Source organism: Vulpes lagopus, chromosome 1, assembly GCF_018345385.1.
Source record: "Vulpes lagopus strain Blue_001 chromosome 1, ASM1834538v1, whole genome shotgun sequence".
In the NCBI taxonomy this organism is placed as follows: domain Eukaryota; kingdom Metazoa; phylum Chordata; class Mammalia; order Carnivora; family Canidae; genus Vulpes; species Vulpes lagopus.
Window position 1 is genome coordinate 611,049 of NC_054824.1, and position 20,597 is coordinate 631,645.

The window sequence follows — 20,597 nt, forward strand, 5'->3', positions numbered from 1 at the left end:
TCTCCTGTTGATCTTTTCTTTAAAAAGGTAAAATGAACAGTGCTCAGCACCCACTACTGGCTGGGTGCCACACCAAGAAGGAGGTACAGTCTCTAGTCAAGGAGCACACATTGCGGCAGGGAAGGAAAACCAACATACATTTAATACTAGGAAACAAGTGAGACAGTGAAGGTCTGTAATGTGGCAGCTAGGAGCTAGGAGCTAACGTGTAAACAGCTGGAAGGAAGTGGGATCTCAGAACTGGAAGAGGAAGGTCTTGCAGGCAGAGGTGCACCCCAGAAAGGGACAGGGTCGGATTTGAGGGGGTGCAGAGGGCGAGCAAGGACTCCTCTCCATGTGCAGAGCCAGATAGGACGCAGGGGGCAGCGGCCAACAAAAGCCCTCACTGAGCACTCCCGCAAGGCCCACTGCTTGGCAGTCTTATCCACCTCATAGAGCTTCCAATAAGCTTCTCTGCCTCCTTCCTAAATGTACACATATGACCAAGGGTCAACAGGCATCTGAGGAAGACAGACAGAAAAAACAGGAGAAAACAAAGTAGGAAGAAGAAAAATACAAGAAACATTATTGTCTGCAGCCTCTGAAGATAATAGATCCACGAAAGAGACACAGAGGAGTATATGAAAGAACATCCCAAACAGAAGAGCCCTTGAAAATTATACAAGAAATGATAAATTTACAATGTTTAAAGTTAGAATATAAATCTGATATCTCTCATATATTAGAACAAAAAGAATAAGAAATGGAGAAAGAAAAAAACATAAGAAAATTCGAAGATTAAAGTTTGACATGGGGACACCTGAGGGGCTCAGCGGTTTAGCGCTGTCTTCAGCCCAGGGCGTGACCCCGGGGGGTCTCGGGATCAAGTCCCACATGGGGCTCCCTGCATGGAGCCTGCTTCTCCCTCTCCCTGTGTCTCTGCCTCTCCCTCTGTGTGTCTCTCATGAATAAATAAATAAAATCTTTGAAAAAATAAAATCTAGGGAAAAAATTTGACATGTGAAAAATGGCAATTACAAGAAAAGGAACAGAGAAAATGAAGAGGAAATTCCTCAAGAGGTAATTCAAGAAAACTTCCTGGACCTAAGAGACATGTTCTCCCAGAACAACGAACCTGCAATGATCTACACCAAGGCACATCACGAAATTTCAAGACAGCAGGGACAAAGAAAAGATCTTTAAACATTTCCATAGGGAAAAATGAAAAGGTCACATGTAAAGTTTAGGAAATCAGAAGGGCATAGGAATCCTCAAGGAATTTAGGAAGCTGAAATTCAATGGAGATTTAACTTCAAAATTCTGAAGAAAATAATTCTAACATGGAATTCTAGTCTCAATCAAAATATTAGTTAAGTGTGAGGATAGAATAAAGATAGATTGAGGTATGTGACTCAAAAATATTATCTCCCAAATACTTTATTCAGAAACCTGCTGAGGGATACCCTTCAAAATCAAGAAGTCAAGAAAGAGTAACATTTAGGACTTGGGTAGCGGAGAATCCACATGAAGAGAGGAGCAGAGTCCTAGCTAGAGACCGTGTATGTTGGAGCAGGCAGCCGGCCTCCCAGAGATGCAGTGCCAGGAAGGTGAGCCCTTGGAACACTTGATGTGTCTGAATATCTTAAAAGATCTTTGGAGTTTGGTGATGGTAAGCAATAGGTACACAGAAAAGTCAATAAGCAAATAAATTAGGCAATTATTGAATCCAGTAAAGACAAAAAAAAACTGTACAAAAAAGAAAATGTAATCACAGCATATGCCTCAGCAATGAATAATTACATATTTTAATAAGGTAAATAAGGAATGGTAATTTAATATAAAGGGATGCCATAATTACTTTTTGGAAAAAAAATGGGCTGGGCGGTGAACTTCTACAAGTTCATAGAAATCCAGTGAAAAAGCTAAATCTTCATCTGCTAGATCTGGGACGTCCATAGACAATTTACACAAGTGAAAAAGAGACATAGCAATAGAGACTTTTTAAAGCAATAGACGAGTAAGGACGTCTGGGTGGCTCAGTCAGTTAAGCATCCACCTTCAGCTCAGGGCCTAATCCCATGGTCCTGGGATTGGGCTCTCTGCTCAGTGGGGAGTTGGCTTCTCCATCTCCCCCGACCTGTCCCCACCCCACTGGTGCTTTCTCCTGCCATCTCTCTCTCTCTCTCTCTCTCTCTCTCTCTGTCAAATAAATAAAATCTTTAAAAAGAAATATGAGAGTAAATTTCAAAAAAAATAGCTAAGAGTTAAGTTAGAGGAAGGAATTAAAAGTGGGAATGTTTGGTGTGGGCAATTTTTTTTTTCTTTTTACAAATCTAGAAATACCATTTGAATTTTAAAATCTGTATTCCTTTGATAAAAGGGAAAAAAATTTAACTTCAAGTTTTAAAAAGTTAAGTAACTTGTACAAGTGGTAGTAAGTGGCACAAGTATTGCTCAAATTCACACCTGTCTAAATTCTATAAGCCTCTAAAAAATTTTTTTACAACTATAACGCACAAAGTGAAGGGAAGGAAAAGTCAAAGATTCCTCTTCAGGCCTCTTTCCCAGGACACTAGAAGAGAAGGCGCGCGGGGATACCAGCGGAGTACAGAGAAGGAGCTGTGTGGGACTATTCACGGCCTTTCCCCACCTTCTGCTTGACACCACACTTAAATGGTTTCCTAGGCCCTATTGCCCTATTGTGCACATCACACGTCAGCTTCAGGTGTGCCTGGGGGCGCAGTCAGTAAGCGCCCAACTCTTGGTTTAGGCTCAGGTCCTGCTCTCAGGGTCCTGTGAGATGGAGCCGCGTAGGGCTTGGTGCTGAGTGCCCAGATTCTCTCTCCCTCCTGCCCCTCTCCGTAATGGAAGAAGGAAAGAAAGAGAAGGGAGAAGAAAGAAAGAAAGAAAGAAAGAAAGAAAGAAAGAAAGAAAGAAAGAAAGAAAGAAAGAAAGAAAGAAAGAAGAAAGAAAGAGAAAAAGAAAAGAAAGAAAGAAAGAAAGAGAAAAAGAAAAGAAAGAAAGAATGAAGGGAGGAAGGGAAAAAGGGAAAGAAGAAAACAGTTTGGGGGAGAATCTAAAACTGGGAGGGCGGATTTATGTAAAAAGAAAAACAGGAAGGGAAGGAAGAAAAAACTGAACGTACAGAGAAGGGAGTGAAGGGGGGAGAGTAAAACGTTGAAGAGAAAGTCTTCATTCACATCAACTGTGAGAAAGAGAAGAAACATGGAGCATGAGAAGAGTTTGGGAAGGATGGGATTAGGGCCGCTTGGTCTTGATAACAAACAGCCTTCGGAATTTATTTGGAGTTACTTTTAATTCTATTTGCAATTTCTTCGAATGCAACGACCACATGGGTTGATGCAGTTCCATTTGAATAAGAGTTCACCACCCAAAAATTGGGAAAGAAAAAAGCCACAACCCTAACGACACGCTGACCTCCGCGTGGTTGATCGCCCTAAATACTACCCGAGGGTTTACTGCAGACACCAAATGGCCACAGGAAGAGAACGTGCCTCTTCCGGCACTGGCCGCCGTGGGGTTAGGGGCGACTCCGGGCCCAGCAGCCCCCATGCCGTCGTGGAAGGGCGCTAGCCCAACGTCTCAGCCACCAGTGTGGGGACAGTGGAGCAGAAGGACGGGGCACCTGGTGCCCGGACAACGTGGTTGAGCCAGAACCTACTAACGGGGCTGCTCCACCTCCCGACTCGGATGACGTCCCTGCCTTGTGGGCAAGAGGGCTGAATTCGGATTTCCTGTTACTTGCTGCTGGAAGTATCCTGTTTCAGCTCCTGCCCATGAAGGGGTAATTCCTACAGAACTTGTCCTTCCACTTTAAACAACTAGAAAACTAGACAAAATACATGCAATGACTATTTTCAGACAGTGGACAGCAGGAAGTGGAGGATGGAGGTTCCTGAAGGAAGGAAAACAAGCCCAGTGACTGCCCTGATTTTCTGCCGAGATCAGCAAAGAAAATCAGTGAGACAAAAGATCAAAGAAGCTGATGAGCCTGTAGCCATATTGACCACAATAAAGGCAGAGATCACCCAGCCTGGACGGAAGGTGCCACCACAGATTTACTTACGCTCGAGGGTTACCCGGAGACTATCCGAGCAACGAGCAACGGTAGAGGACGTGGACAGATTCCTTGAGCCAAAGAAGTGACCGAGGCTGCCCGGAGAAGACATAGAAAACCTGAATAACCCTATTTATTAAGTCATATATTTATTTGTTAAATTGAATGTCCAAGTAAAAACCTTCCAACAAAGAAAACTCCAGACCCACGTAGCCTCACCGGTGAATTCTGTCAAACATTCAGGGAAGACCTATGAGTCCCATACAAACCCTTTCTGAAAATAATAGACTTCTCTGCTCACCGAGGCCGGTCTAACTTGACTTTGGACCTCCAGCCCCAAAGACAGGTGAGTGCGTGAATGAATCAGGGAGTAAACGCCCGCCGTGTGCTTCGGGCAAGTGGGTCTGATGGTGGCCCCAGCTGTGAACAGGGATTTCCATAAGCCAGTCACGGTTTTCCCATTTGCCTTGACTGTGGCTGGCTAGTGGTGACCCTATCACCTTGCTGGAGCCACCGAGAAGTGAAGGTGGTGGTGGGTCATTCCCAACACACTCACACCGGGCCCTGCGACCAGCTGTATTTCTTGCCTCAAGGAACCCACTAACATAAACAGGAACGGTTCCAACTACCATTAAAAGGAAGCACCAGGTTTTGACTGTTCCTAAAAAAATCCAGACTCACCAACACGCCCCTACATCCCTTCCAGCAGTGACCAGCGTACATTTTGAAAACACTCCAGCCATTAGGTATTAGTGACAATGACTGATAAACACAGCCGCAGCCCTGTTCCCATTTGCCTAAACGAAGACTGTATTTTTCAGGCGAACCTTGATGGCCTGCCAGTGCCGTCCCGGTTCTGTGCCCTGGGAAGGTGGCACAGGAGAACGACTAATGATTTAATGGTGTGCAGGGGGGAAAGCGTTGAAAAGCAAGGAATGCTCTCAAGAAAGCATGCCTTACATTTTGAATTAAGAAATGTGCTGATTTGAAGGTGAAAAGACATTTGCCTAAATTTGTCCCCTCTTTTTTTTCCTCCAATACTTAGGCTGTTTATTGGGGTCCCTTTCTCTCCAGCCCATTTGCTGGAGTAGGGCTTTGCAAAGCCGGTCTCCTAGCAGCCGAGTGCAGAAGGCCCATTCGTATTACAATGGACGGGAAGGAAAGAAAGAGCCTGGTCTGTTTAAACTGCCTCTGTCTTCATTCACAGCCTGATGTCCGCCTGCATTGTGACACCCACAATGGCACTAAAGGACTCATTGTGGCCGAAAACAAATCAAAACAGAATAAGGGACGCTAAGATAAAAGAGTCATGCAGCAAAATTGCTTAAAAAATCTAAGTCTTACATCTGAGATTTATGTTACCTTTTGGCTGTGTGGCCTATTGACCGGTGTTTATAATAACCACTAGAGTTTAATAAACAAAAAGATAAATGGGGACTTCATGTACATTTTTAAGGGCGCTTCCACAGAAAGGGTGGGTTTGCCGGGTTGGGTTGGACGCTGTTTAATAATTATCGTTCTTTGTTTGCACAACATTTGGGGAGCCACACTCCGCACTCTGTGTTTATTTTCCTCCTGATCAACATGCCCGAGCTATGCCCATGTGGCCCAACAGCGTCCCCCACACGGTGGCTCCCACCCACCCCCCACCCCCTGCCCGAACCAACATCAGATGTTGCGAGAACCCACGCCCAGTTCAGCAGGCAACAGGTGGAAGGTTGAATAGCTTCACACGTTTTTCGGGAGAGGGGGTGGGGAGAAAGAGAGAAAAAAAAGGGAGGGCGGGAGGGCAGGCTTTTGGGAGCCGATTTAAGGATTAGATCAGATGTTATTGCTAGTGAAAAATTAAACAGCCCGGTGCTCTGGGGAGTGCAGATTAATATATTTAGTGACTGTGCGCACAAAGGCTGCTCATTGTGGCCACGTCTGAATGCCTGTGAATAGGATGGAACATATGCGGCCTGTCACCGCAGGTGCCCACATCTGTTCTTCCCCGGGCAGATGCTCACAGAAAAGGGGAGGTGGGAGGCCGGGGAAGGACAGCGGCCTCGAAGGCCTCGCCTGGCCCAGGGCTGCGCGGTCCGGCGGGGACTCCGTGGGGCGGGCGCGGCCGCGGTTCCGGGGGACTCGGTTTGGGGGGGGGGGGTGGGTAGCCCAAAGCCCCCGGGCCCCGCCCCCGCCGGCCGCGTGATTGACGGGCCGCCCCGGGGACGCGGCGACAGGTGCCCGAGACCTCCCGGGCGGGGCGCGTCCCGGAGAGCAGTGCCGGGCCCGGCCGGCCGAGGGGCGCCCCGCGACGCCTCTTCCCTCCTCATTGTCTGCGAAGCCCCGGGCCGCGGCGTCCAGGTGCGGGCGCTCGTGCAGGTGACGGAGCCGCGCGGGTGCGAGGGCGCGCAGGCCCCCCAGCCCCCGGCGCGTCCCCGCCGCACCTGCCCGCCCCGCCAGGTCCCGCCCGCGCGCGCGCCGCCGCCGCCTCCGGGAAGCCCTCGGGCGCTGCGCCCCGCCCGGCCCCGCGCGCCCAGCCGCGGCCGAGCTCCGAGGGGCGGCTGGGGCGGGCGCGCGGCGGCGGAGCAGCTGCGCGGTCATCCGATCCCGGACAAAGGCGCGCCCGCCGGTGCCGCGCCAGGTAAACACGCGCTTTGTCATGGAGATGAGCGCGGGGCGGCCGAGCAGATGATCCGCGGGTCCGGGCGCGGCGGCCGCGGGGCCGGGGGAGGGGCGCGCGCGGGGGGTGGGGACCCGTCATCTGCGCCGGGGCCGCCAGCTGAGCACGCGACTCGCCCTTTCTCATGCAAATCAGCACATGCCTTTGCAACTCGCGGCGGACCTGCGGCCTCCGCCGCCGCCCCCGCGGGGCTGGGGTGTCCCCGGGCGCCGCACCCCGACAACCAGCCACGTGGGGCGCGGGCAGCCCTCGCTTCCGCGCCGCAGCCCCGTTAGGACACAAAGGTCACGCGACACGCCGTGACCCTGCCCCGCGGGAAGGCCGGGCCCGTCCGGCTAGTGCGCTCTGAGCCGCCGGGCCTGGGCCTGCGCCTGCGCCTGCAGGGGAGGCCTCGGGAAGGTGCCGGAGCGCGCCCCCCGCGACCCCCGCGACCCCCGCGCCCCCTGCACCCCCAGCGCCCCCCTGCGCCCCCCGCGCCCCCTGCGCCCCCCTGAGCCCCCCGCGCCCCCTGCGCCCCCCGCAGCCCCCCACAGTCCCCCGCGCCCCCCTGCACCCCCAGCGCCCCCCTCGCCCCCTGCGCCCCCCCCCTCGCCCCCCTGAGCCCCCTGCACCCCCCGCGCCCCCCCAGCCCCCTGCACCCCCGCACCCCCCGCGCCCCCCGCGCCCCGGGCCATCGGGGCCAGCTCCAATGAGGGCGCCCCGCGGCCAAGGAGGTGGGAAGAGGCCGCGGGGGGCCTCCCGGGGTCGCTTCCCTGCGGCCACAGGCCAGCGCCCCGGATCTGGGTGTGGGCTCTGCCCGCTTGCCCGAGGCGCGGAGGCTGGCTCGGGTCACAGGTGTCTCCCCCTAGACACCCACGGTGGCTGCGTCAGGTCTCCAAGGTCTTCACCAGTCTGCAGAGCCGGGGCGGCCTGCGGGTGCGTCCGGGGTGCGGTCACCCAAGACGGGAACATCTGTGGAAGCCACCCCGGGCACAGAGGTTCCACCCGAGGGGCCTCGGGGACTCCCAGCCAGCTGCTCCAGCCCCCCCCCCCATCTTAGCCACTTCAGGATTCCAGAACTGCCCGGGGAGGTGCCGGCTTCCACTGGCGCAGGGGACCGGGGCCAGGGGCGCAGTGAGCAGTGCCCTCATCGCCCTGCTGGGCACGGAGAATAAGCTTCCCAAGTGAGGCTTATGGAGCAGGGGTGCTAGGTAGGATGTGCAGGTGAGGGCGTGGTACTGACTAGGCCCCCTGGTTTCGGCCTCCACCCCTTGTTCTTCAGGTAACCTGGCATGTTTGATCAACGCCAGATTTGCCGCCTGGAAGTTTTTTTTTAATTTTTAATTTTGTTGTTCAGAACAAGGACAACAATTCTTCTCGGCAATAAGGGAACCTCTCTGTTGGGTATACAGTATTCAGTGGGTCTAAGAAAACACAAACACCACTCCAGCCTCCAGACTTGTTTACACAGAAAACTGAACCCGTGGCTAGCTGGGCGTCTGGAGCCTATTCTGGGCATTGTGTTTTGCAATCTGCCCAGACCCTCCTCCCTCGACCCACTGCCACCGGCACACTCACACCTTGGGCACAGAACCTTTCTCTGGGCGAAAGGGGATTGAAACAGGCTTGGGTGACCGCAGTATTTGGTCACACCACCACTGAGGACTGGGGTGTTTAATTTTATAAACTGATGGCTGTGAGCTTTAACTCCCAAGTGGCCTAATGAAATGGCGGGGAAGGTAAGCAGGGTCCCCAGTAAACAGCGCTCAGCTGTGGCTGTGGTGGCCCTGGTCCCGATCACACAACCTGAGCCTACCTTGGCCACTGACGTTCTTCAGGCTACGAGCCGAGCGTGCCTGGCAAAAACAAACCACCACCACCAGGCGGCAAATCTCTCTGTCCTCTCCTGCGCCTGATGGATTGGGCGCCTTCTAAGCCCTAATGAGCCTCACTTTGTACAGTAAATTTGCTGAGAAATCAAAAAGTATTTAAAACAAAGTTTCCTCCTTTTTCCTAATGAGCAAGGTGAGGATTTATGGTGTGCAGGGAGGAGGGAATCTGGCTGCTAGGGCCAACGTGGAGGCAAGCCTTTTAACATACTCTAGCTTAAGCTCCCTCCTGCATTTAGGGGGTTCAGAGCGCTTGGTTGCGGGAGTATAGAGACATGCAGTTAGGGAGTGAAAAAACGCCATTTGGTTCGGAGCAGATGGCTGGCTAGGGGGCTGATGGCGTCTAAAGGCGTGTCATCCCCCTTCAGCCTGAATCCCTAAGGGCTCCCCTTGTCTTCCCAATCAATGAAAATTAAAGTGCAAAGAAAGGATGAATAGTTGGACCTCGAGTCTCGCCTTTGTTCATCTCAGCTACTGGTGTGCAGGAGTTAAACTACAACAGGCCCCCACAGAAACACAGAAGTTAAACAGTCTCCCGTTAGCTCAGCTTTGAAAGGGAGAGGGGGAGAGGGACCAGCGTGAGGTGGGGGAGAGGGAGAGAGGGAGAGAGGAAAGGAGGAGGAGGAGAGGAGGAGGAAGGTGAGGAGGAGGAAGGTGAGGAGGAGGAGGAGGGAGGAGGAGGAGAGAGGAGGAAGAAGAAAAAAGAGGAAAGAACAGGAGGAGGAGGAAGGAGAAGAAAAGGGCTTTCTGCTTGATTTCCCCAATACAGAATCGCGTGGCATAAATTAAGTTGGAAAAGAATGAACGCTTTGGGCAGGATTCTGATGGATTTTACGATGCCTTTCAGTTCCGCTTTGCCGCTGTAATCGAGAAATCTGTGCCACGTCAATTTAACAAATACTTGATACTGAGGGGGGTTTGTTAAAGATTTGGGGCAAGTCTTTTCCCCCCAAGGTTTAAGCCCTTGCGCGTGGAACTTTTTATTTCCAGTTTTCTAAACAGGCATTCAAATGAGACTGTTTCACACTTCCATTTTCTAATTAAAAGGTTCCTGAAATTTCATTTCTTACTGAAATCTACTCTCGTCTCCGAGGCACAGAGGATTTAGAGCTCACATTCCTTTCTTCTTTTGTGGCTCCCCGGCTCCTGGCACCCTCTCACCTCCCCCCACCCCCTCTCTCCCCCCACCTCTCTCTCTCTCTCACTCTCTCTCTCTCTCTCTCTCTCTCACACACACACACACACACACCAGCTTCTATGCTGTAGTGAGCAAAGTTCTCAGAAATTAGCTTTCAGAGGAAACATGGATGTAGTGAAAAAAGGATGCTGACACTAGGTGGCAAGATTAAATTAGGATTCACGCTGACCCGGCCCTGTGGGGATGCAGCCCGTCCTAAAGGGCGGCCACACCGGGATCGCCACCGTCCCGGGGGTGCAGTATCTTTGAAGTCTCCATTTGTTCTCAGCCAAGCAGTAGGGGTTCTGGTGGAGTCCGAGCCTGCCTTTCTCACCTCACCCTTCCGTGCGTGCTACTTCCCACCAATCCCTTGCTTCCCTACGAGGCAGGCGGCGGTGGAGAACCTAACGTGCACAGATCTGTCAGCCCGGAAACTTTACAGGTATTTGAAGCAAGGTTCTTGCCGCCTAACAGCCAGAGGGATGGCCACGGTTGACCGCACCAAGCGGTTTTTAGATTGCTGCCGACACTTGGTAGTCTCCCTCTTCCGGGCATCGCTCCATAGATGCCCTGACCTCCACACCCGCCGCAGTGCAAGTCACATCTGCCGGGACAGTGCGGTGCCCACCAAGGAGGTGGCCGTGGCACACCTGCAGCGAGGCCGCTGTGGCCAGGCACCTGCGGCCGTGCCCCCAAGCAGCCACACTGGCTCCAACATTTACACCTCCCAGGAGAATGGAGCTGCTGCCCTAGGTGCCGCGGAGGCTGAGCAGGAGCACCCGGGCCGGGTCGGAGACCGTGGAGTGAGCCCGGCACGGAGCGCGATGCCGGAGTAGGGCTCTGCGCCCCACCTCACTCCTGCGCGGAGCTCGGAAGCATGAGAGCAATTTGGAAAACTCATTGTGTGATACGTGTGTCCTCGGCCCTCCCAATAAACTCATTTCCCTTTAAAAAAATGAAAACAAAAGTTCTAGTGTCTGACGGACGTGTAAAAACCTAATAAGGTGATGGTTGTGTAAAGATTTCGGGCCGGGGGGGCCGGGCCGGAGGGCCTTGGGAACATGTGCCGGACATTGTTGCAGAGGCCGCGGCGCGCGCGGAGGGGAGCTCTTTCTCTCGGCATTGTGCGGGGAGCAGGTGCGGTCCGCATTACCATACAGCTGAGCGCACAAAGAGCCACTGATTCAGGCCTGCACAATAACAGGGTGCCTTAATGACAGCCACGCGAGCGACACACACCAAACTCACTTTTTACCCGGCGGAGGGGGGAATGCCCAGGAGAGCGGGCTGGGCGCCCGGGAGAGGTGGCGGTGGCCCAGACCTGCTCCGGGAAGGGCGCGCGCGGGGTGGGGCGCCAGGCTCTCCCCGCCGGCGGTGGGGGCGCCCCGCGGCCTCGGCCGGCGCAGGGACCCGCGGGCGCGCGGGCGCGGGGGTCCCGGGGGCGCCGCGCCCCTCCCCGCCCGCCCCGCCCCGCCCCGCCCCGCCGCGGCTCTGCGCTCCCGGGCGCACGGGCGCCGGCCCCGGCCCGACCTGCCCAAACTTCCCGAAACTGCCGCGGCGCGCGCCCCCCGCCCGCCCCGCGGCACGGCCGCCCCGGAGAGGGCGCGACCCCGCGGCCCCCCGCCCCGGGACGCGGGCGCGCGGGGTCCGGCGGGGCGGCGCGGCCCGGACACGTCCCCAGCGCTCCCGGCGCGCGGCCCCCGGCGGGGCGGGAGGAGCCGCTCCGCCCCCGCGCGCCCCCGCGCGCCCCCGCGTGTCCCCGCGCGCCTCGGCGAGCCCGCCCGGCGGCACGGCCAGGGCCAGGGCCAGGGCCAGGGCCGGCGGCGACCCCGCCTCGGAGCGGAGCCGGTGCTCGCGGCGAGCGTTCGCAGGAATGTAAATGAGCGCGCCTGTGTGGTGCGGGGCGGGGGCGGGGCGGGGCGGGGCGGGGCGGGGGCCGGGGAGCGGTGGGGGCGGGGAGGAGGTTGCACATTTTACAGCTCACTGACCATTTGGCGAGCCATTGAGAGGAGGGCTTGGAAAAGTGGCTCCTTTGTGACAGCGCTCGCCAGATTGGGGGGCTGCGCATTTGCATCTCATTAGCCATGCGGGCGGCCGGCGGCATATAAGGGCGGCGGGCGCCGGGAGCGCAGACCTCGGCGCGCACCCGCGGACGCGGCCGGCCCAGCGCGCACCGAGCGCCGCCGTGGCGCAGCGCCTCCCGCTCGGACCCGCGCTCGGACCCCGCGCCGCGGGCGTGGATGGCACCGGCTGGGCTCCCCGGGGAGACGCGCGCGTCCGCGGGGGCGCAGGGGACCCGAGTGCGGGGCGCAGCGGGCGCCGCCGAGTGAGCCGGGCCGGGCCGCAGGGCGCGCTCCGGGGGCCCCGGGGCCGCCGCCTCGCCCGCGGGACCTCGGCCGCCGCCCGCCCCGGGCCCGGAGGCAGCCTCGGCGGCGCGCGGGGAGTCTCGCCGCCCCGACCGTGGGGCCGCCCCCCGCGCCGCCTTTTCATTTTCGTCCGAGAAGCTTGAGTCCGAACCAGGAAGCGGAGGACCCTCGCCCACCGGCGGGGCGCGACGAGAGCAGGAGGAGACCGAAAGTTGCGCGCAGCGCCGCCGCCTCCCCGCGCGGCCCGGAGAGCGCGGCCCCCGCGGCACGGGAGCCCCCGGGGGTCGGCGCGCCCGGCCCCGGCCCCGGCCCCGGCCCCGGCCCCGGCCCGCCCGACCCAGCCCGCGCGGGGCGCACGGCCGCCATGGGTCGCTGCGCCCTGGCCCTGGCCGTGCTGTCGGCCCTGCTGTGCCAGGTGAGCGCGGGCGGGGGCGGGCGGGGGCGCGGGGCCGGGGCGGGGGCGCGGGGCGGGCCGGGGGCGCGGGGCCGGGGCGGGCGGGGCGGGGGCGCGGCTGTCAGCCCCCGCGCCCTCGGCGCCCTCACGCCCCCCGCCCGCCCCCGCCCCAGGCCTGCAGCTCCGGGGTGTTCGAGCTCAAGCTGCAGGAGTTCGTCAACAAGAAGGGGCTGCTGGGGAACCGCAACTGCTGCCGCGGGGGCGCGGGGCCGCCGCCGTGCGCCTGCAGGACCTTCTTCCGCGTGTGCCTCAAGCACTACCAGGCCAGCGTGTCCCCCGAGCCGCCCTGCACCTACGGCAGCGCCGTCACGCCCGTGCTGGGCGTCGACTCCTTCAGCCTGCCCGACGGCGCGGGCGCGGACCCCGCCTTCACCAACCCCATCCGCTTCCCCTTCGGCTTCACCTGGCCGGTGAGCGCGGCCCCTGCGGCCCGGGCGGGGCGGGGCGGGCGGGGAGGAGCCCTCCGCGGGACAGCGCCCGCCGGTGTAGGCCCGGCCCCTGGGTGTAGGCCCTGACCCCTCGGTGTAGCCTCCCCCCCTCCGGCCCCCTGCGTGTAGGCTCCCGGGCCCCCTGGGTGGAGCAACCCCAGCACCCCTGAGTGTAGCCCCCCAGCCCCTTGGGTGTAGTCCCTGCCCCCTGGGTGTAGGCCTTGACCCCCTGGATGTAGCCTCCCTCCACCTGGCCCCCTGGGTGTAGGCCCTGACCCCTGGGTGTAGCCTCCCTCCACCTGGCCCCCTGGGTGTAGGCCCTGACCCCTGGGTGTAGCCTCCCTCCACCTGGCCCCCTGGGTGTAGGCCCTGACCCCTGGGTGTACCCTCCCCCCCTCCGGCCCCCTGCAGTGTAGGCCCCCTGGCCCCCTGGGTGTAGGCCCTGACCCCTGGGTGTAGCCTCCCCCCACCCTGCCCCCTGGGTGTAGCAACTCCAGCACCCTGGGTATAACCCCCAGCCCCCTGGATGTAGCTCCCCAGCCTCTGTGTGTAGCCCCCCTGGGCCCCTGGGTGTAGCCCCCCAGCCCCCTGGGTGCAGCCCGCCGGCCCACCCCAGAGTGATGACAACCCCCTAGCCACTGACTCCCGCACGACCTTCTGTCCTTTCCTTTCCTTTTCTTTCTTTTCTTTTTCTTTCTTTCTTTTCTTTCTTTCAACATGATATCCTGTGCTAACAGGCTGAAAAAACAGTCAGGAAACCACTCTTTGAAAACCTTTTCCATTTCCTTAAGGAAAGTGAAAACAGGCCCTCGCCCGCCGCCCTGCGCAGGCAGATCTGCAGGGAGGCCGTCACTCCCTTGGTCGTCCGTCCCCAGTGGCTCATTTTAGGTTTTTAACATTTCTGCTTACTCTTGTGTCTCCTCTTCTTTCTTCCAGGGCACCTTTTCTCTGATCATTGAAGCTCTCCACACAGATTCTCCCGATGACCTCACAACAGGTAAAAACAAACCCCAAATTCCCAAACCGAGTAAAGCGCATCCCTGTTGGTACGTATTTGATTTCATAAGTCCCCCAGAAACGAGCTCCGACGCCTTTCATTCTGCAAACTCCCACGTGAGGCTCTTTGGCCTCCTCCCCTCGTATGACGCATCGGTTCCAGCCCCCCACCTCGCGCCCCAGGCCTCTGGGTTCTTGCTCAGGACCCACGGGAGCATCCTCTTCCCACAGAAAACCCAGAAAGACTCATTAGCCGCCTGGCCACGCAGAGGCACCTGACCGTGGGTGAGGAGTGGTCTCAGGACCTGCACAGCAGCGGCCGAACCGACCTCAAGTATTCCTACCGCTTCGTGTGTGATGAGCATTACTACGGGGAGGGCTGCTCCGTCTTCTGTCGCCCCCGAGACGACGCCTTTGGCCACTTCACCTGCGGGGAGAGAGGGGAGAAGGTCTGCAACCCTGGCTGGAAAGGCCAGTATTGCACTGAACGTGAGTTCTGCTTCCCCTCCATCGTCCAGGCCGGAGCTCCCAGGCCCTGGGGGCGTGCTGAGCCGGTGGCATCCTGGGGCTCGAGCACCGGGGTGAAGCCCTGGTGGGGAGACTGAGGCCAGAGAGCCGGAGAAGCTTGCCAGGACCTCACAGCTAGCCGGTGGCAGGGCTGGGGTCAATGCAGACGTTGTAACTTCCGCTATGGGAAGCTGCCTTTCTTAATCAGGGAGGATTTGGGAGACAGGGCCAGGGGTCAGGAAGTGAGCCTGAGGGAGAGGGAGGGGAGGAAGGAAGGGAGGATCACAGGGAAGAGTGTGGGGGGGTGGCCATGCTTTCAACTGGTTCTTGCTGTCAAGTGTTTCATTGGAAAAGAGCTTAGTTTTCTCTGTGGGGTTGGGGTGCTTGGCCTGTTTGCAGAGCGAGGATTTGCACACGTTCTGCGTGCTGCACACACGTTAAGGACACGTTCGGTCGTGGGGCCTGTGGACAGGAGAGACTGTGTCTGCAAGGGCTGCGTGGGGAGGTGCTCGCGCAGCGCCTCGCCTGGGGCAGAAATGCCTTCACAAGAACCGAGTAGGCCCACCTGCCCCTGCTTCGGGGGGCTCCAGGCAGGCCCGGTGGCCGCGGGGGTTGCAGGAAGCCAGGCTGTGGGCAGCGGGAGGCCCGTGAGGTCTCCACCGGGTCCTGGGCCTGGTTCTGGTTTGCAGGCCTCTCTCACCCAGGTGTCGGGTTTCCCTGTTGTCAGGGGTGGAGCGGTCCGGAGCTCCCCGGAAACCTCCAGCTTGTTCCCTGCCCTGCCCTGGGGCAGGTGAACCTCCAGGCCCTCTGCGGAGGCCCCTCTTGGCCTGGGGGCGCGGTGCCTCGGTGTGGATGGCGCCTGGGGCCAGGCGGGTCCTCACAGCCAGCCTCATTGTTTTGAGCCCCGCCTGGGCCTGAGCTGGCTCCGGGTCGGATGGACTCCCCTAACCCGGGAAGGAAGCCGGCCCTCCCTCCCCGCGCCCGGACCGGCGGCCTCGCAGCCTTGCAGCCCCGCTTCCCTCCTTCCTCGGCTTCGCCGCGGGGTAGCCATAAACTTAAACTTTTTTCTTCTTATTCAAACACTGGAGTCTCTCCCCGCCCCCAGCCAGCGCGTGCCGTCGATTAGATCTCTCCGGGGATAGGCGGCAGGAACGCACGCCGGCTCCCATTGGTGGAAGGGCGCGCGCACTCGCGCGTGTGTGTGTGTGTGTGTGTGTGTGTGTGTGTGTGTGTGCGTGTGTGTGTGCGCGCGCGCGCGTGTGCGTGCATGTGTATGTGTACACGCCGGGTGGGGGGCGAGGGGCGGGGGAGGCGGTATTGTTGCACTGGGGCAGCTGCCGGGGGAGCGGAGACAATAGAGCAGCTGTCTTGCCCTGGTACTCTGCATACCAGCTGTCCACCCTTATCTACACACACACTTTCTGGGTATTAAGAGGTGGAGCTTTGTGCATAGAATTGGGAAGTGGGGGAGGAGGAGGGGGAAGGACTTCTGACCCTCTCAGAAGAAAAGGGGATGGGGTGGGGGTGGGGGCTTCCGTGCTCTTTTGTCCTGGAGCCACTGTGTTAAGCAGAATGCTCGTCCCGGGGCCGCGTGAGGTCCGCAGCCGCTGGGCAGGAGCTCGGGCTCCCCCCGGATGGAGACGCCCTCAGGCGGGCCTGCCCGTGGAGCTTGGCTTCCGTCCCTAGTGCGTGTGGCCGCGGCCCGCCGTTGGGGAGGCACGGGGTAGGGCGTGACGTGGTGTGTTCTCTCTCCTTGCAGCAATCTGCCTGCCTGGGTGCGACGAGCAGCACGGGTTTTGTGACAAGCCAGGGGAGTGCAAGTAAGTGTGCAGAAGTGCCTGTTCCCTCTGCTGGTCGTCCTTTCCCGCTCTGCTCGGTCTACCTGTAAAGTGGCTCTAGGTGATTGTTCGAAACACCCTGGCGTGGTGACGGACCGGAGGGGCCGGAGGTGGCCTGCGGGCGGTTCTCGTCCTTGGTAAACACCGAGGAACGGTAGCGTCTCGGGCTGTCAGGCATCCGAGCTCCTCCACTGTCACGGGAACGTAGAGACAGCAGTTTGCAAGGAGGTGACACAGGGAGTGAGTCCAGTCCAGCGACTCTGCGGCTCCTCGGCCTGTTAGGACCACCGGGGAGTCTGGAAATGCTGTCCTGGCGGCCCTCGTAGCGGAGGGCAGGCCTGAGGCTGGGGCGGTTGCAGAGCCCCCGCGGAGAGTCCCGTGGTCCCCCCCCCCCCGGCCCCCCGAGAGCCAGCGGTGCTGATGCTGCGGGAAGGCGGCGTCTCCAGGGTGGCCTCTGTGTGACCGTGAGCCCGGGGACGCCGGCGCCCGCCTGACCGTCCTGCTGTCCTCCTAGGTGCAGGGTGGGTTGGCAGAGCCGGTACTGTGACCAGTGTATCCGCTACCCCGGCTGTCTCCACGGCACCTGCCAGCAGCCCTGGCAGTGCAACTGCCAGGAGGGCTGGGGGGGCCTCTTCTGCAACCAGGGTGAGCCCCCGTCGCCTTCCAGAGCCCCGGGCTTCCCTGGCTCTCCTGTGGGGAAGGTGCGGGCTCTCTGAGCCTGACCCAGGCCTCCCCGGGCCCCCTCCTGTCTCTGCCCCTCGCAGACCTGAACTACTGCACCCACCACAGGCCCTGCAGGAACGGGGCCACCTGTACCAACACCGGGCAGGGAAGCTACACCTGCTCCTGCCGGCCCGGGTACTCGGGGGCCAACTGCGAGACGGAGATCGACGAGTGTGGCACCAGCCCCTGCAGGAACGGAGGCAGCTGCACGGTGAGTCCGGCCGCGGCGGGTGCTCCCTCGAGCGGGGCCGTGCGTCGGGCCGGAGCGCGCAGGGTCCTCGGGGTGGTGTGTGACAGCTCTGTCTTCTCCGCGACGCAGGATCTGGAGAACGGTTACTCTTGCACCTGCCCACCCGGCTTCTACGGCCGAATCTGCGAGCTAAGCGCCATGGCATGTGCGGACGGCCCCTGCTTCAACGGGGGACGGTGCTCGGACAACCCCGAGGGAGGGTACACCTGCCGCTGCCCTGTGGGCTTCTCCGGCTTTAACTGTGAGAAGAAGGTGGATTCCTGCCGGTCTTCACCCTGTTCTAATGGTAGGAGGGCAGCCCCAGCCGCTCTGAGACTTTGTCAAGCGGTCAACACTGATGATAACGCATTAGAAAGCACGTGCGTTTAATTTCAAAGCAAGCGCATCATTTTGCAAGCTACCCTCCGTTATGGAGCCTTTCAACTAAGCAGTCAGAAACTCTCCACAGTTACCTTGAGTCTGGAAATGCTCAGGGAGCAAGGAAGGCAGGCAGGAGTGTGGATTCTCACGTTCTGCGGGGAAAGCCTGAGGCCGAGAGGTGAGATGACTTGTCAAGGTCATGCAGCACCTCGGGTGCCTGAGTCGCGGCCGTGACTCCGTCCGTCGGGCCCGTGGCAGCCCGGCCGCTGGCTGCGGAGGGAAGCCCGGCTCGCTGCTCGCTCAGCAAGGCCCCGTCTGCGTGCGGAGCCGGCCCGGGTGGGTGGGGGCGGAGGGCGGGCGGGCCTGGGGGCGCGGGCACGTCGCTGTCGCCCTGCCCTCCACGCATGCGGCCGGGGGCGGCCCCCCGGGGGCTTCTGTGCGTGGAGCCCAGGAACCTGGGCGGTTGGCTTCTAGAGGCAGAGTAGCTGGGGGGTTAGCGACCGGGCTCTGGAAGGGCGAGGCCTGTCCCACGCCGCCGCCCGCCATGGCTCTCCGTGGCCGAGCCCGCTCTTGTCACTGATCGTGGAGCCGCCGTCCGCCTCAGGCTCCACTGCCTCATCTGCACACGGGGGCCTGGTGGGATGTTGTGGAGGTGGGTGCAGCCACGCAGCCGAGGCATCGACCCACTGCCCGAGGACGCCGGCTGGCTCGGGGTTCGTCGAGCGGGACCAGACCCTCCCGCCGCCTCGCGCCTCCGGGCTGGGATGTGGGGGCACACGCACGGCAGACCCTTCAGCCTGTGTCCTGTGTTCCAGGTGCCCAGTGCGTGGCCCTCGGTGACGCTTACCTGTGCCGCTGCCCGGCCGGCTTCTCGGGGAGGCAGTGCGAGGACAACGTGGACGACTGCGCCTCCTCCCCGTGTGCCAACGGGGGCACCTGCCGCGACGGCGTGAATGAGTACTCCTGCACCTGTCCCCCGGGCTACACGGGCAGGAACTGCAGCGCCCCGGTCAGCCGGTGTGAGCACGCGCCCTGCCACAACGGGGCCACCTGCCACGAGAGGGACCGGCGCTACCTGTGCGAGTGCGCCCGGGGCTACGGGGGCCCCAACTGCCAGTTCCTGCTGCCCGAGCCACCGCCGGGCCCGGTGGTGGTGGATCTCACCGAGAAGTTCGTGGAGGGCCAGGCCGGGCCCTTCCCCTGGGTGGCCGTCTGCGCGGGCGTGGTGCTCGTCCTCATGCTGCTGCTGGGCTGTGCCGCCGTCGTGGTCTGTGTGCGGCTCAGGCTGCAGAAGGACCGGCCCCCGGCCGAGGCCTGCAGGGGGGAGACAGAGACCATGAACAACCTGGCCAACTGCCAGCGCGAGAAGGACATCTCGGTCAGCGTGATCGGGGCCACGCAGATCAAGAACACCAACAAGAAGGTGGACTTCCACGGGGACCACGGGGCCGACAAGAACGGCCTCAAGGCCCGCTACCCCGCTGTGGACTATAACCTGGTGCAGGACCTCAAGGGCGATGCCGCCGCCGCCGCCGCCGCCGCCGCCAGGGACGCTCACAGCAAGCCTGACACCAAGTGCCAGCCCCAGGGCCCCGCCGGGGAGGAGAAGAGCGCCCCGCCGCTCAGGGGGTGCGTGCCGGGCCGGGAGGGGTGCTGCGGGCGGGCAGCCGGGCCCCGCGCGGAGCTGGTTTCACGCGCTCTCTCTCGTGCTTCCCTTGTAGCGGAGACACCTCCGATAGGAAAAGGCCAGACTCGGTGTATTCCACTTCGAAAGACACCAAGTACCAGTCGGTGTACGTCATATCGGAGGAGAAAGACGAGTGTGTCATAGCCACTGAGGTCGGTGCGGCGGGGGCTCGGGCCTGGGCGCGGGCGGGACCTGCGGGGCCGCGGGACTAACCTCCTCTGTCTTGTGGGCCCTGCAGGTGTGAAATGGAAGTGATATGGCAAAAATCCCGTTTCTCTTAAAAAATAAATAAAATTCCAAGGATATATGCCCCAGTGGATGCTGCTTGAAAGAGGAAGGGAGACCCACGGACTGCTGCTGAGAACCGACTGGACGGAGCGGGTTCTCCCCGGAGGTCGGCCGGGGGCGCGGGCTCAGCTCGGCGGCGTCCGGGGGGCCTGTTGCACTGCCTTCTGGGACGTTCCATTGCACTATGGACAGTTGCTTTTTAAAAAAATATATATTTAAATGAATGGACTTAATTACTACATAAGAAGCATGCACTGCCTGAAGTGTATATTTTGGATTCTTATGAGCCAGTCTTTTCTTGAATTAGAATCACAAACACTGCCTTTATCGTCCTTTTTGATACTAAAATGTGTTTTTTCTAGGTGGAAAAAAAAATGTGTGTTATTTTTTGGACTTGTAAAAATATTTTTCATGATATCTGTAAAGCTTGAGTATTTTGTGATGTTCATTTTTTATAATTTAAATTTTGGTAAATATGTACAAAGGCACTTCGGGTCTATGTGACTATATTTTTTTGTATATAAATGTATTTATGGAATATTGTGCAAATGTTATTTGAGTTTTTTACTGTTTTGTTAATGAAGAAAATCCTTTTTAAAATATTTTTCCAAAATAAATATTATGAATGACAGCGAGAGGTGTATTTATTCCGCGCTCCCTGGAGCAGACCCGAGCTCACTCCCCGAGGACAGAAATGGCCTCTGATTGTCTATTTTTAACATCTTTGCCCGGTTTCCCCGGGTGGATGGGAAGCAGCTCTGCTGGCTCCCCTGCCGGCCCGGGAGCACCGGCTGGGTCCTCGCCGGGCAGCCCACGGGGGCCAGGGTGGCCGTCCTGGGCTCCCTGGGCTACCGCAGGGCACGCAGCTCGGCGTCCGTGGGGAGCCTGGGGGCCTCAGAGCCGGCCACCTCCTTTCTGGGCCTTATTTTCTTA

At 59.4% G+C, this 20,597-nt stretch overlaps 1 protein-coding gene across 1 annotated transcript; it reads left to right on the forward strand.

Moving 5' to 3' along the window:
• Positions 1-12,421: 12,421 nt before the first annotated feature.
• On the forward strand, positions 12,422-19,665 carry DLL1 (delta like canonical Notch ligand 1). Its single transcript, XM_041725380.1, has 11 exons — positions 12,422-12,548; positions 12,701-12,997; positions 13,952-14,012; positions 14,243-14,500; positions 16,278-16,338; positions 16,871-17,001; positions 17,121-17,290; positions 17,399-17,615; positions 18,505-19,318; positions 19,411-19,528; positions 19,615-19,665. Exons 1-11 carry the CDS (start codon positions 12,498-12,500, stop codon positions 19,618-19,620), a joined length of 2,184 nt encoding a protein of 727 aa, XP_041581314.1. The 5' UTR covers positions 12,422-12,497; the 3' UTR covers positions 19,621-19,665.
• Positions 19,666-20,597: the final 932 nt, after the last annotated feature.

Bases quoted from the DNA above. Each gene is read 5' to 3' on its own strand.
- DLL1 (XM_041725380.1), top strand. From the start codon at position 12,498: ATGGGTCGCTGCGCCCTGGCCCTGGCCGTGCTGTCGGCCCTGCTGTGC. The intron at 14,013-14,242 runs GTAAAAACAAAC...CTCTTCCCACAG, and splicing joins TCCCGATGACCTCACAACAG to AAAACCCAGAAAGACTCATT. The intron at 19,319-19,410 runs GTGCGTGCCGGG...CTTCCCTTGTAG, and splicing joins AGCGCCCCGCCGCTCAGGGG to CGGAGACACCTCCGATAGGA.